Source organism: Onychostoma macrolepis, chromosome 02 (assembly GCF_012432095.1).
Source record: "Onychostoma macrolepis isolate SWU-2019 chromosome 02, ASM1243209v1, whole genome shotgun sequence".
NCBI classification, from domain to species: Eukaryota; Metazoa; Chordata; class Actinopteri; order Cypriniformes; family Cyprinidae; genus Onychostoma; species Onychostoma macrolepis.
In genome coordinates this window covers 30,554,065-30,569,573 of record NC_081156.1, presented here as the reverse complement: position 1 = coordinate 30,569,573, position 15,509 = coordinate 30,554,065, and the positions used below count along the sequence as shown (strand labels likewise).

General features: G+C 35.7%; 1 protein-coding gene and 1 long non-coding RNA gene across 2 annotated transcripts in view; one reads left to right on the top strand and one right to left on the bottom strand.

The window, feature by feature from the left end:
- LOC131533268 (macrophage mannose receptor 1-like) overlaps positions 1-14,584 on the top strand; it is a 50,698-nt gene extending 36,114 nt beyond the window's left edge. Inside the window, exons 3-7 of the mRNA XM_058765490.1 lie at positions 12,375-12,718; positions 12,810-13,157; positions 13,293-13,387; positions 13,650-13,751; positions 14,547-14,584. Coding sequence (XP_058621473.1) covers positions 12,375-12,718; positions 12,810-13,157; positions 13,293-13,387; positions 13,650-13,751; positions 14,547-14,576 — 919 coding nt within the window. The 3' untranslated portion in view covers positions 14,577-14,584. The remainder of the gene's footprint in view (positions 1-12,374; positions 12,719-12,809; positions 13,158-13,292; positions 13,388-13,649; positions 13,752-14,546) is intronic.
- Positions 2,359-7,575, bottom strand: LOC131533283 (uncharacterized). The gene is made up of 4 exons (XR_009269073.1): positions 7,057-7,575; positions 6,450-6,605; positions 5,873-5,965; positions 2,359-5,435 (listed from the first exon to the last, which is right to left on the bottom strand). It is a non-coding gene; the product is annotated as an uncharacterized LOC131533283 (long non-coding RNA).
- Positions 14,585-15,509: the final 925 nt, after the last annotated feature.

Below are 15,509 nucleotides of genomic sequence, written 5' to 3'. Positions count from 1 at the left end.
CTTAACACTGACAATTTTAGGTTTATGTAATTTATGTTTAAATAGCATGTGGACTGTGATGACTGCAAATGGATCCGTGGTGAAAGTAAAACTTAATAAAAGGGCTATTAAGTAATAAACTAGGAACTAGGAAATAATGATTTTGATTACTTTTATTTCTATTTTTAAAGATGGCTCAATCTTGGCCTTACTTATTTTTGGTTTGTTTATTTTTAGTTAGACTACCATTTTGTTTTGAACCACAACATGGTTTCAAATGGGGGAATGAATGAGTGGAGCTACAATCCCTCTTCTTGCACTGGATTAGAATTAATAGTTTTTGTAAAACGAGTGTATTTATCCTAGTATTTAGGTTATAAGCAATGTCTGTATAAGACATGTAAAAACAAACAAGGCAAATTTCAATCTGAAGGGTCGTAAGAATGAATTACTTATTGTGCATGTGGTTTTTCTATATTAATGATTTGTTAAATCTGGTTAACGAATATGCAATTTAATTTTAAGGCTGTTGTCTAAATGTTTTGTCTAAAAAGTAAGTGTGAAGTAGCTGTAGTAGGAAGAGAGGTATTTACAAAGGGGTGTTGATGAAAGCATATATTGATGGAGGACACTTTTCCAGTTAGAGGGACACACAGAATGATTCACTGGAAAGGACATAACTTTTTATGTGAAGAAAGACTAGTGCAAGTAGAAATAGTGGGATTAAGTAAGTAGATGAACGTATAAGGGAAGTATTTGTACGAAAGAATGTGTTTATTACTAGAAATGTCAGAAATGTACTTTCCATAGTGACTTAACTTGGAAGACCAGACGTTGGGTATGGGACCCCACACCGGTCTAAAACGGGGGACTGAAGGAATGGATTGCAGATCTACAATGGCCCTCATAATAATGTTAATTATAATATTTCTTGAATAATTATTTATCAAAGTTACATTTATGCATGTTAGAAAATAAGTTGAATATGGCTTTAATCTGCCTTTTTACTCTCTAAGAAGCTGATCTCATTGTGTGTGTGTGTGTAGTTAACCATATTTTATAATATTCAGGGCAGAGCCCGGCAACCTTGAAGTAGATAAGTGTTCTCTGCGTGTGTGTGTGTGAATGTCTATCTTTGCAGCTGGATGCAGAGAGAGAGCTCTAGGAGGAAATCATCATTTGCCGTCACCCTGCTGTCCAGGGTAACAGTTATACGTCTCTGGAGAGACCTATTGCGTCTAACCTCTGATCAATTGTTATCAAAATAATCACTAGAAGATATGCTTCGAGTTTTACGTCCATGTGTGGAGATTTTCTAAGTTTATCTACCAACCAGAATCTTGCTTACCTATGTAGTGACGTAATTAGTGACCGCTGTTAGAGTATAACTATTCATGTCTAGAACATGTACGCAGAGTGGCATACAAACTCGATTGCGAGTCTTGAAGCTGACTTCTGCTGATGAAACTGCAAACTATCTTCAGTAAATTTTCTTCATTTTTATTGAATCTTTGACTTCTGGCCTTCATTCAACACACCTGGTCCGAGGGTCTTTACTGTAAATTCCCCTACAGTACTCAAAGAAGTGACCTCGTCCCACCGGCTCCCCCTTGGTCAGTCGTCACTCTACTTCTGCCACATACTTACAAGCCATCTGCTGTGCTCCAACGCTCCACCTCTTTGGCTGTAGTGGGTTTTTCACGTCAGGTACACCGCGGTCCTCAGTCACACCGGCATCACTCCAGTCCTCGGGTACTCTGGCTCCACCAACGATGTTCGTCGCTGTGGCTGTGCCCAGGTCTCCAGAACCTGCGACGACACTCAGCTCCATCGGCCCTCTGTCTGCGCCTTCGGATCCACCAGCTCTGTCTCCATCGGTCGGCAGTCACACCATCTACATCTTGGCTCCTCCCTCCCTCGACTCCGCCTTGGGTTGTCAACACTGGGATGCTCTGGGTCTGTGCCATGTGCCAAACACCATCTAAGCCACCAGGGCATCATCGTCATCCTCTCATCACCATCCCTTCGCCACACCCTGCCATCATCCCGCACCTTTGCCTCTCACCATCCCTATCCCATACACCCAACAAATTCTGAAACCACAGACAACACAATTATTTTGGTATGTCCATCACATTAAAAAAAAAAAAAAAAAAGGTTTAAAACCTTAGGCTGGGGCCATGAAAAATAATTAAAATTCTCTCTTGAATTGCACCTTCACTTCCATTTTCCTGTTCAGCCTCTTCATTTTCCATAACTTCTCTCTGCATCTCACTCTGCTTTACTTTTTTCACTTTCTTTCTGTACCTGTTACTTTTCCCATCAGCTATCTATTGTTATGAACAGAACTGTCTCCATCTTATTACAAAACGGTCACTTCATTGTATTCTGTTTGCAATAACATAACTTTTAGTTCAATTTAAAGTATCACATTATGACCATGTGGTGTTGTTTTCAAGTTCAAGTTCAGTTTTATTTCTAGAGAAACATTTAATCACAAAACAAGGCCGACCAAAGTGCTGCACAACAAACAATAACATTTAACGAGAAGAAAATCAGTAAACAAATTAAAGCCATTCAGAAACCAATACAACAACAAAAAGCAGATAAAACCATTCAAAAGCACACATTACTACAAGTTAAAAGCCAGAGAGAAAAGATATGACTTGAACTCAGATAAAGTGGAAGCCATTCTAATATGAACTGGTAGGTTGTTCCAGAGGGTGGGACCAGCCACTTCAAAGACTCTAGATACCCTGGTTTTTAAGCGGGTTCTAAGGGTCTGGAGAAGAAGTTTGCCCTCTGATCTTAGTACCCTTGGCGGAGTGTAGGGGTGGAGTAAATCAGACAAATAAGACGGAGCTTGACTGTTAAGTGATTTATAGACAAGCAGTAAGATTTTAAACTCAATTCGATAGTGAACTGGCAGCCAATGCAATGATCACACTTTTTACAACCCTTCAAGAATCTAGCTGCTGCATTTTGAACTATTGTAACCAAGAGATTTGAGACTTTGATATGCCAAAATAGAGGGAGTTGCAATAATCCAGCCGAGAAATACTGTAAGAAAGGCATGGATAGCAACCTCTTGAGAACTTTTTTAAAGAAATGACTTGATTTTAGAAAGAGAACGAATAAGGAAGAAGCTAGAGCCTACTACAGCACTAATTTGTTTATTAAATTTTAAGGAATTATCAAACACCACCCCCAGATTCCAAACAGAGATGAAGGAATTTAAGGTCCTGAGATTGAGTTGAATACTTATCCTCTTTTCGGAGGGACTTAAAACATTAACTTCAGTTTTATGTGGGTTCAAGAACAGAACATTTTTAGAAAGCCATTATTTGACATCAGCAAGACAATATTCCTTAAAGTATCCTCTTTTGGAAGTAGATCACAGTTCAGTTCCAATCTCTCCAAAATGTTCTGATATCAGATAAAGTTCAGATTCTCAATCACTTATCTCAACTCCAACGATGTAGCAGTAATTCACTGTGTATATACAGTCGTGGTCAGAATTATTGGAACCCTTGGTCAATATGATCAAAGAAGGTTCTGAAAATAAACCTGCATTATTAATCCTTTTGATCTTTTATTTTTTTTAAATCACACAAATCTAACCTTTCATTGAACTAAAACTATTGAAAATGGGGAAAAATCTCATTATGAAATAAATGTGTTTTTTCTCAAATACACGTTGGACACAATTATTGGTACCCCAAAAAATTCTTATGAGTACAATATCTCTGAAGTATATTCCAATTCATATTTACAATTTTGAGCTCTCCAGGGGGATTATGAACATGAAATTATCCAGCCATGGCTTCCTGTTTCACAGAAATATAAATAGGAGGGAAAACAAAGTCCAAGTTCCCTTAATCATCCATCACAATGAGAAAAACCAAAGAACATATTTCTGATGTGCAGCAAAAGATAAATGAGCTTCACAAATTAGTGAAGTGGCTTTAAGAAAAGAGCTAGAGCAGTGAACATTCCCATTTCCACATCAGGGCAATAATTAAGAATTTCCAATCAACAGAAAATGTTATGAATCAGCCTGGAAGAGGACGTGTGTCTATATCATCCTAATGCACAGTGAGGGGGTGAATTTGAGTCTCCAAAGACTCTTCAAGGACCACAGCTGGAGAATTGTAGAGAAAGGTTGAGTTTCAGGGTCAGAAAACCTTTTTCAAATAGCCCCTACATCACAATGTTGTTCGGGAGGCTTTCAAGAAAAATTCTCTTAGCTCTTCCAAAAACAATCTCCGGCATATTCAGTTATCAGACATGACTGGGACTTCAAATGGGACTGGCTTCTATGGTCAGATGAAAAATTTTAACAGCAAACACTCAAGATGGGTTTGGTGTAGGACAGGGATAAAAAAGTACCCCATGTGTACAATGAAATATACTGCTGTATTTTTAATGTTGTGGGCCTATATTTCTGTTGAAGGTCCTGGACATCTTGTTTAGACACATGGCATCATGGATTCTAACAAATACCAACAGATAAAAAATCAATAAATGACTGACTCTGTTAGAAATCTTATTATGGGCCATGTTTGGATCTTCCAACCGTACAATAATCCAAACACAAACCTCAAAAACAACACAAAAATGGGTCACTGGGCACAAAACCAAGCTTCTGCTATGGCCATTCCAGTCCTCTGACCCTGAACCCTATAGAAAATGAGTGGGGTGAACTGAAGAGAAGAAGCACTGTCATGGAGCTGTAAATCTGAAGGATCTGGAGAGATTCTGGATGAAGGAATGGTCTCTGATCTCTTGTCAGGTGTTCTCTAACCTCATCAGGTATTATAGGAGAAAATTTAGAGCTGTTTAACTGGCAAATGGAGGTTTCAAAAAGTATTGAATAAAAGGGTGCCATTAATTGTGACCAATGTGTATTAGAGAAAAACATTTATTTCATAATGATATTTCCCCCCATTTTAAATTCTTATTCTCCAATGAAAGGTTAGATTTTTGTGAATTTTTTTTAACCCTCTGGGGTCTGAGATCATTGTGGGGCAATTGAGATGTTTTGACATGCCCTGATATTTGTGCTTATTTCAGCTACTTAAAACATACTATTGACCAACATGTAATTATTTTTTGTATTCAGCACAAACTGTGCTACAATAATATGTGACCAAGATGGATGTACATGTTTGCATTTTTTAGAAAAAAAATATTATGCGTGGTTAGTAAGTTTTGGGGTCCAATCCCACAAAGAGCCTCTGATATATCTCAAAAGTATTCACCAGTTTTGAGGGATACTTGAGGTCGAGGGCATAGGTAAATCCAAACAGGAGGTAGCATGCTTTCGACAGGTTTGCCACACCTCTGACCATGGGCTGTCCTTCTATGATAATCCCAATTGTGTCGGGCTGATGGCACATGTACATTTTCAGTGGGCAACTGCCAAGCTCAGCGTGCACCTCTGTTTCATCACGGCTCTATTGGTGGAGACAAAAAAAGAAGAGTTTGTTCAGACAAACAGGTAATGAGATGAATATAGCAGACAGGTAGAAGACAGATAAGACACAAAGTCAAAATTGTACTTTTGTTGCTAAAGGTGGTGGATACTAGACGGATACTGTGACTAGAGCATGTGACCAGAGTGAGGTCTACCATGAAAATGCCATAGAGTGTGGGTACTATACTATCATGATCTACTGTAGCATGAGTATTGTCTTTTTCTGGTTCAAAGGATGCATTACAATAAAACAATGCAATTGTCCTTGCCTGTACCTGATTGGACATCATATTACTATTTATTAAGCTACAGAGTTTGATGTAATTAATAAAGAGCAAATGTAATTACCCCATATCATCACAATATTAATACATTCAGACAGAAAAAAAGACAAACAGCTTTAAGCCCAATACATACGTGGACACTGATGAGGTCTTCTTGTCTCTCCCCCATGTACTCAATCAGGCATCTCAGGACCACTTCTCTCCTTTTCTCCATAGGCAGATGGATCTTGTCAAAAAGTAAAATCTGATCAAAATTCACAGCCTGATGACAGTAGCACAAACCACAGAACATCTGTATTTCAACCATTCAATTGCTGTAAAAGGTCCTACTATACATATACCACTGTACTACAAGATCTCACACTATCATCAGCATTTTAGAAAAAGAAAAAAAAAAACATGTGCATGTTGTTTACACAAAAAAGTCAAGGGGGACGGTTCACAAAATTGAGATTTAACCGTTCAAGTAGGCTGACATACATCAATATGAATCAAGCTTCTATTAGTACATTGTCTATTTCTCACCTCATAGGGGGTTCTAACAATGTAGGGTAACTAACTGGCTCGGTAGATTTCAACATATGCTTCAGATACACAGACACCACCATCCTTCCCATTAGGAACACGGTGAAATATTGATGACTAAGTACATGATAGAGAATACATTTTGGATGGAAAATGTTTTACAAAAGACCATTTTTTCCTCTTACCTGGATGGGTGTCATCATTTGGGACTTGGTTCTTTGACCGACGGCTCCTCGTTTTGCGTTGAAAAGTGACAACAGCTTTGGAGTTTGCCTGTCCAACTGTGACATAAATGTCGACTCAAGTGATATGCCACTGATTCACAGGAACTCTTCACAGATCTGTAAAGAGAAGTATACCATCTTAGTTACATACCCAAATTGATATGTTTTTTCTGTGATTTAAACAATATGAGAGTTTTGGATACAAATTAGGTTTCAATCAAATGAAAATGATGGACAGTGTCAAGCAGTAAAGGAACATATTCACTATATAGTTATTTTTAAGTATGAAAAATGCAAGAATGAAACTTAATCTTTAGTCAAGTTTGTTGCCTTATGTGCCCCGTCTTCACAACTATGGGCCATTTACCATAATTGAGCAATGTGAAATTCAACTGAATGTGGCACAGCATAAAAGAAACAGAGTCTGATGGTGAAGAAAGTTTTGTGAATTATAATTTGAAAAAGATACTGTTGACTTGGTGCATATACTGCACTGTATTTTTTAGCCATACCAGTAGATGACAAAGAATTGGGTTTTAGCTAGTCAACTTTGCTGAGTTTACCTTACCTGTGATGGTTCAAAGAGGGCAGGCCATCTCTCTAGATCTGCAACACTTGCGTTAACTTAAACTAGCGTAGTACTAATGTTAACGTGTTTTGTCTAGGACTTTTACCTTACTGTTTAATGTCAAATATTAGTTTAAGTTAACACTAACTAACGTTTAAAAGTGATATTATTGGTAAAATTAAAGCCAAAGTAACCTTAAAACACATATTAGGCATGACTACAGCACTTATTTAATTGCATATTAACAACACGGTCTCAACCGCCGTTATCTGCCGATCGTTGCCAACAAGACCACACTGCTTAGCACTGTGCAGCCAACTTAGCTTGCTATGTGTGCAGGACAGCTAGCTATACAGTACAATTTGCAAACCTAACCTCAGCTCCCTAGTGGAGTAAGCGATTTCGCGTGATTTTATATCACCAATCATTCGGCTTCAACTTATCAGTCCCTGAAATTCCGATCCACTGCAGCGAACAAACAGTTGAAGCGCCGAGGAAGATGCTGCATCTGCCTGGGAAAGTCCCCGCCGGTGAAAAAGGGATAATGCCAACATCTAAAAAATTTTTAATATTTACGTTTGATGAACACACCTGCCACATCGACAGCTGCTCTAATAAATTGTGTATGTCAACTCATTTTATAACATTTCTTGTACACAACAACCACATACAAATAACTACCCAAATAAATTGCAATAGTTTTATTTAAAATATATTGTTATATAAAAACTGATATATTTTAAGTAAAGATGAAGTATATTGATACTTTTTAGTATAAAACAAATAAAATAAACTAGATTACAACTATTTAAAGTATATAAAACCTACTTTGTGAGTGTAGCACTTTTTACAGTGAATATATATACTATGTGTATATATATATACATAAACAAACATACCAAAAAATGTGCCTTATTCTGCTGTGTATGTTGTGTAACTAATGGAGTGTTTTGATTAAGTGTCAAAACACCTTCCACATGATCCCTTTAGGATAAGATCTACTGACCAGTGACAACATGCAAAAATGAAGTCAAATGAAAATTAGCACTTTGAATATCAAAGTTGTCCTGTCATCAAAAAATAAAATCATATAATTTTACTTTAGGCATTTTACATTTTTGTTTTGAGAGAATATAATATGTTATTGTGCAGACTGAGTGTCCTGATTCTGATACTCAATTTTGAAATTTAAATGTAAGAAGTGTAATTTGGTGTGGGGGAAAACCTATGACATTTTTATGTCAAAACATTTTCCAAAACATTGAATAAACAAATCTGCTAGGGGTAGGGAATTTGTTAGACTAAATGGCTAAATGTCTGGTCCACATTTCAGCTTATTCTGTTCTGGCCAAGAACCGCCCATCTAGACTATTTAGAGGCGTGTTTATGTGAAATGGACCTGAGAGAACAGGGAGTGTTAAAATATGGGGTGAGTTATTATCAGTTTAACCAATAAGAAATGAGCTACAGGGGTGAAATCACCACCAGCCTCCTCAGGTGTCAGTCGAAGCTGAAAGTCTCAGTGTAAAAATATAAAGGATTTACAGGACAAGAAACTGTTTTTCGGGTAAGAAATTAAAAGATTACATCTACCCATAATTTGATTTGTGTTGTGTATGTTAGTGGATCACAAATTACAGATCTAGAAGAATCTGAACCTGCAGGTTTCCTTGCTCTGTTCAAAAGGAAAAAGCTGTTTTAAAGGAAAATAGTAGTTGAACCTGATATTGATTTAATTTTTTCGTCTTGTTCATACAAAAATCTCTGAATAATTGTAGTATTCACAAAGAAATTGTTTGGTAATCTCAAATTTCTCTCTGGCACACTACAGCAATATATAAATATCCATCAAATGTGCCCATATTTTTGCACAGTACACATTTATTTCCATTATTATTTTTTATTGTATTAATTAAGAAAAAATGTCTTATATCTATTTGCCATTTTTACATCTTTTCCATTTTAAATAACATTAAGTGAGGATTCTGTGGGTGCTTTTAGGACGATGGCATAATATCTATATTGAACAATACATTTCTGGGTTTCTGTTAGTGGAGTCATAGCAACTGCATCCATTACTTGATAATAATTTGCAGTGTATTAATATAAAAGTGTTTTTGATTGTTCCCAGCAATTGACTAACGAGGAACATAAAATATTTTGCTACACTTAAGACATGGATCGCGGAAGCGGGGGGCCGCCCGGGCCTGTAATGTCACAGCATTTTATTTAAAAAAAATGGATCGGTTCCTTGTGCCGAGTAGGCTAGGCCAGCCCCCGAATATGGATTTTTCTAGTAAACTAGTCGAACGTTTATATTAAATATATTAATATAATAACCTACTAAACCATCTTTTAATAAGCATTTAGGCATAATATAGCCTACATTCCGTGCTCAAGCGCGCATAAAGCTTGCTGCAAAGCACCAGCAAAAGTAGCTAATAATTATGAATGCATCGGGGAAAAAGAAGACATTTTAATTATTTATTACTAAATTGCTTTCTCAGGTAGTGTCGGCTGCAAACGCCGGCGCTGACTCTCCATCTCAACAGTAGGCTAATTGACGTGCACATTTTCATACAGACTACATAATTAGAGAATATTTGTTTTTTTATTTGAATTAGTACGTAGACATTTCAAGCTTTCTATAGATTTGTTTCAGTTTAGTTTATGTCTGTGAGCTGGTTCATTGTTGCGACGCGTTCCATCCACAGAGACTGCATGAGACGACAGAAAGCACATCCAAAGATGAATAAGTATTTTATGTTCTTTCCGCAGGAAAAAATAAAAAATAAAATAAAAAGATTGCTAATACTAACTGTTTCTAATATTAAAATGTAGACTAGGATGTAAAAGGTACAATCTTACACTCTTTACTTAGTACAATAACAAGGATTTGGTACATTTATAATGCATTATAATGCTACTTGTAATCCATCGTGCCAGTGTGCGAAGTCCCCCGTTCGGCTCCACCCTCTTTTGGTACGTTCCGCGATCCATGACTTAAGATGATTTTGTATTTTAAGTATACAAATTTTTTAGTAAAATATCAGTCAAAATATCTTCAAGATGAGCCTTTTGTTACTGGTGTTGATGTGATACAATATGCAAAAACATCTTGATATTAAGCTATTTGAATATCAAAGCTCCTCATGTCTTCCATGTAAATCAACACAAAATCAGCCTGTGCAGCATTTACTGCTGCAGTGTTACAGTTTTGCTTTCAGTGAGTTTAACACATTTTTGTACTCGCTGTATAGGTTTAAATAGCTTTGTTTTTGTCACATAATTTGTTTTGTATTTTCCTGCCCAGGGACAGCAGATGAAATTTAGCTCTGTAGCTAATTCTGGGGCAGTTTTCTGACTTCTCTATTGTCCCTGTCAAATAATGAATTAAAAAAAAAAAAAATGCTACAAAAACTTAATGCTAAAATCAAGGCTACATAGCCTCATACTGTGTGTAGCCACCTCATGTTTGCAGTGTAAGCTTTTATGTCATTCACCACTCTACTTACAAAACTGTGATACAGTAAATGGATGTGTTTGATCATCTCTTAGAATACACCAGTGAGGATCTGTGTGAGCAGTCATGGACGGGAGTCTGTTTGTGCTGCTGCTGCTGTCAGGTTGGTGTCACTGTTGCCAACTCTCACGAGACAAATAAGCAACCGCAGATTCAAAAACAAGCCCAAAACAAGCCCAATATTGTTTTTGATGATTTATTATCATCAATATTATTTATTAACAATTATTTATGACCGATAAATGAGCCTGCAACATATTAAACTGAAACCACTCTTTTATCTGAAAAGCAAAAACAGAAGCTTTAGCCACATATTTATAGCCTAAAATATATAGGGGTCATTCTATGGAAATGTCAATTTTTCTGTCTCTTGCAGAAATATTACACTTGAAAAACACTTGGTTACAATTTTTTATATATATATATATATAAAAATATTAAAATGAAACAATGTGTTATTTGAACAATTGCACCTTCTTGAGCCATCAATGTGGCAATATTTGTTTTTAATTAATTATAAAGCATTCCAAGCACCACAAAACGGCTCGTCCCCACAGCCATGTATAGAGGGAAAGTGCTTTATTTTGAGGTCAAAAACAGGTTTTTCTACCATTTAAAATAAAGTATGCATAACTATCAAATAAATGACATAAAAAACTAAATGCCAAATAAATATTATAGAAAAATATATTAAAAATATCATATTAAATTATAATATATATTATATCTAAAAAGAACATATTATATTATAAAATTACGCTACAGCACTTATGTTATTGCACTGGTTGGCTATTAACTGTGACAGAGTGTCAATCAATGCATTGGAGAATACGGCAAACATAAATAAAATTAAAAAACGAAGTTGCTTGTCAGATTTCCCTAACAAGCAACCATATTTTTTCAAATAAGCCAAAAAAAACGCAACCACAGATTTTTTCACGCAACTTTACAAAAAAAGAAGCCCAAAGTCGCGTATAATACGCGGACTTGGCAACTGTGGTTGGTGTGCTCATTTGTAATCTGTATTTATGATTATGTGTTTAGTGCTGTCAAACGATTAATCGCATCCAAGATAAAAGGTTTTGTTTACATAATGTGTGTGTGTGTGTACTGTGTATATTTATTATGTGTATATAAAGACACACACATTCAGCTTATACTTTGAAAGTATGTACATGTTTTTACATGTATACATTTATAGTCATATAATATCATATATATTTAATATATAAACGTAACATACATGCATGTGTATGTAATTATATATACATAATAAATATACACAGTACACGGTCCCACTTTATATTAGGTGGCCTTAACTAGTATGTACTTACAATAAAATTAATAATTTGATACAATGAACTTATTGTGTACATACTTGTTTTTACATTGTATTTATATTTTTAAAAATACCTATATGTAAGTACATCTGTAAGTAATTTCTGTAATTACATTTATAAATACATTTATACGGTAATTACACTGTTGACCAATCCCTTAATTACACCTTAATTCACCTTTAAACCTACCCATACCACCAAACCTGTCCCTAACCTTACCCATATCCCACCTCAATAGCAGCAAAAGTGTTTTGCAATACAATATGATCACAATAAGTACATTGTACTTATTTTTTGATGTAATTACATAGTAGTTAAGGCCACCTAATATAAAGTGTGACCCAGTACACAAACATATGTAAACAAAAACTTTTATTTTGGATGTGATTAATCGTTTGACATCACTAGTTTACATGGTTTAAAATGTTGATTTTAACAGGCCTCTTCTGGAACAGTTCTGCTCTTTATCGTCCGTACCACTATATAAATACAGCGATGTCGTGGCCAGAGGCTCAGAGTTACTGCAGAGAGAGATTCACTGATCTGGCTACTGTAGACAGCATGGATGATGTGAACAGGCTGCTGAATGTAGTGGATGCTGGATACAGTGGATCAGTGTGGATTGGACTGAAGAATGGGACACAGAAACGCTGGGTTTGGTCTAATGGAGAAAACACAATTTCTCAAAACTATAACTTTGCTTCAGGACAGCCAAATGGAGATGGAGATTGTGCTGCTATATATTACGGGGTTTGGCATGATGCGCCATGTCACTTGAATCATTATTTTTTGTGCTATGGTGAATATATCATTATTTAAAATGTGTCATTGTGCAGTTTAATTGGAAAAGAAGTGCTGAGAACTGATACTTTTTTTGCGTCTCTCAATAGGAAATTCCGGATACATCTTGGTACAAAGCAGAAAAACGTGGAGTGATGCTCAGAGCTACTGCAGACAGCATTATACAGACCTGCCCACCATCCACAATTTTACAGAAAATAACCAGATAAATAACAAGATAAATCAACTTATTTTATCTGGATATTACATCTGGATTGGTCTGTTTGTGGACTCTTGGGGATGGTCTGATCAGTGGGATCTCACATTCAGACACTGGGTAGAAGGTCAATCATCTCTGAGTTCAGGAACTGGTAACTGTGCTGGTATGTCAAGAAGCAACTCTGGCAGATGGTCTCAATACAGCTGTAATCTACAGAAGCCGTTTATCTGCTATGGAGGTGAGTTTCCCCAGTTAACAGAATTAAATTATTCAAATGTAGACCACTCTTACAACAGATGTCACAAACAACTGAAATATGTTTCTTTCATTGATGTATCTTCTATGTTGAGCATAACTTTATGTATTTCTCTAGATGGCATGAGAAAACAAATTGTGAGATTGAAAGTGACCTGTAAGGGAAAATGCGCATTGAATGATCATTCACTACAGACGGCCATTCTGAATGAGGTTTGTATCTGCCTTAAACAGCGTTTACTGTCAAAATCTGGTGCAACAACACAATTTGTCAAGTATACACACATGATGAAACGGCTGAAGAAGAAATTGTTAAATTACATTAAACCCAAAAAGCACCACTCATATCATCATCATCATCTTTAATGCTGGTTTTCGTTGTTATTTAGGGCTAAATATGATATGTAGCCTATATATGATTATATATCACTATATATGAGATATTTTATTTGATTCTTTCTTGCTGGTCTTCCAGATAAGTGAAAAGCTGAAGAACATGAGGTTGGAGAGTGACAGCAAAATAAGCTGGAGAAAGGGGGAAGATGGAGAGGTGTTTCATCAGGAGAACAACCATATGGTGAATTTAGATAATAAATGCAATAGGCATCTGTAATTTTTTTTTTACATTTACATTACATTTAGTCATTTACCAGATGCGTTTATCCAAAGTGACTTACAAATGTGGACAATGGAAGCAATCAAAATCAACAAAAGAGCAATGATATGCAAGTGCTATAACAAGTCTCAGTTAGCTTAAGCAAGTACACGTAGCAAGGTTTTTTTATTATTATTATTATTATTATATAACAAATATAAAGAATACAGATAGAACAGAAAAAGAATAGAGCAAGCTAGTGTTGGATGCCTTTTTTGCTTTTGTTAATTGTATAATAAAAAGAAAACAAATAGAATACAAAAAGATTAGAAAAGGTAGTGTTAGTTATTTTTATTTTTATTTTTCAGAATATAATTAGAATAGAGAGTGCTAGAGTTAGAGGGTCAAATAAAGATGGAAGAGATGTGTTTTAGCCAATTTTTGAAGATGGCTAAGAACTCAGCTGCACTTAAAAGTAAAGCACCTTTCTAATCAGGGGAGACTTCCGCGTTCAGAATGAGAATGTGACGTAACGCCGCGTAGAATTCTGGGAAACTGCTTTGTTTATCCGCCATATTTGCAGGATAGCGCTGCCTTTCCGCTATTGAGTTTAGGGCAATATTTGATGTTTTTGTCGTGATTGTGAAAAATGTCACCATTGTATGTCATTCATGCTGCATCGAGAATTGCAATAATAACTCAGATCATCGTTCTGAGAGAAAACTGGATAAAACAGTATGTTTTTTTGCCTTTTTTCTATATGTAAACACATCAAAGGAAGCAGGTCGCAGAGAAGACGCCGAATAATAAATCTGTTAATGTCACTGATTAAACCCACTGCCTTTCACTCAATAAAATAATCACATTTCTGTGTGTTTTTGAAAGATTTGATTTTGTTGGTTTAATAATTAACGCTACCTTCTTTGCGAGTATGACTCGCTTGTGAATTAGCAGAAATTGAACGGGGGACTTTCTAAACTGCTTAAAGTGGCTTAATGTACCAAGACAGTGATGAAGACACAATTGTAAAGCAGATACGCGTTAAGCATTTTCCTCTCATAAGAACAAATGCACCGAGACAGTGATAGTAAAAGAAAACATTCTGTACACACCTTACTAATAAATCATAATATGTGCAGAAAAACAGATGAGCCCCAAAATATGAACATTAAATATCACTGTCTTAATCCATAAGCGCTTTCTACATTACGGTTTTCTGAGGGAAACGCTTAATGTTTAAACATGTCGCGTTAATATTCTGACTCACCTGCTTGTGTTTTTGCATCACTGTCTTAGTACATTAAACCAGCATTTAAAAATGCTACAAAACTGTTCACAAGCTCCTAGGGATTTGATTTTGCTTGTCATTTGCTGAAATATATATAAAAAGTACAGTGAGTTCGTGACTGTTCGCTGAATGTGATCCACAATCTCTGATTCTCCTCCAGCTTCTATAATTGTTTCAACAAAAAAAAACATGTGGACATCACAACTCTTACAAAAATGATTGTAGTATGGTTTTATTGTAGTAAAACTGCTTAGTTTTCTTTTGCGTGATTTCTGAACACTTGAGACCATAAAATCAATCAGACAACTATTAATAAAATAATAGCCATAGGAACTGTCTAGAGCTACAATTGTAATTTGTAAATAATAAAATTTAATTGGAATTAATTTTTTTATTTTTATATTTTATTAAAGTTCTATTTTGACCCCTATAGTTGTTGTTTTTTGTGATTG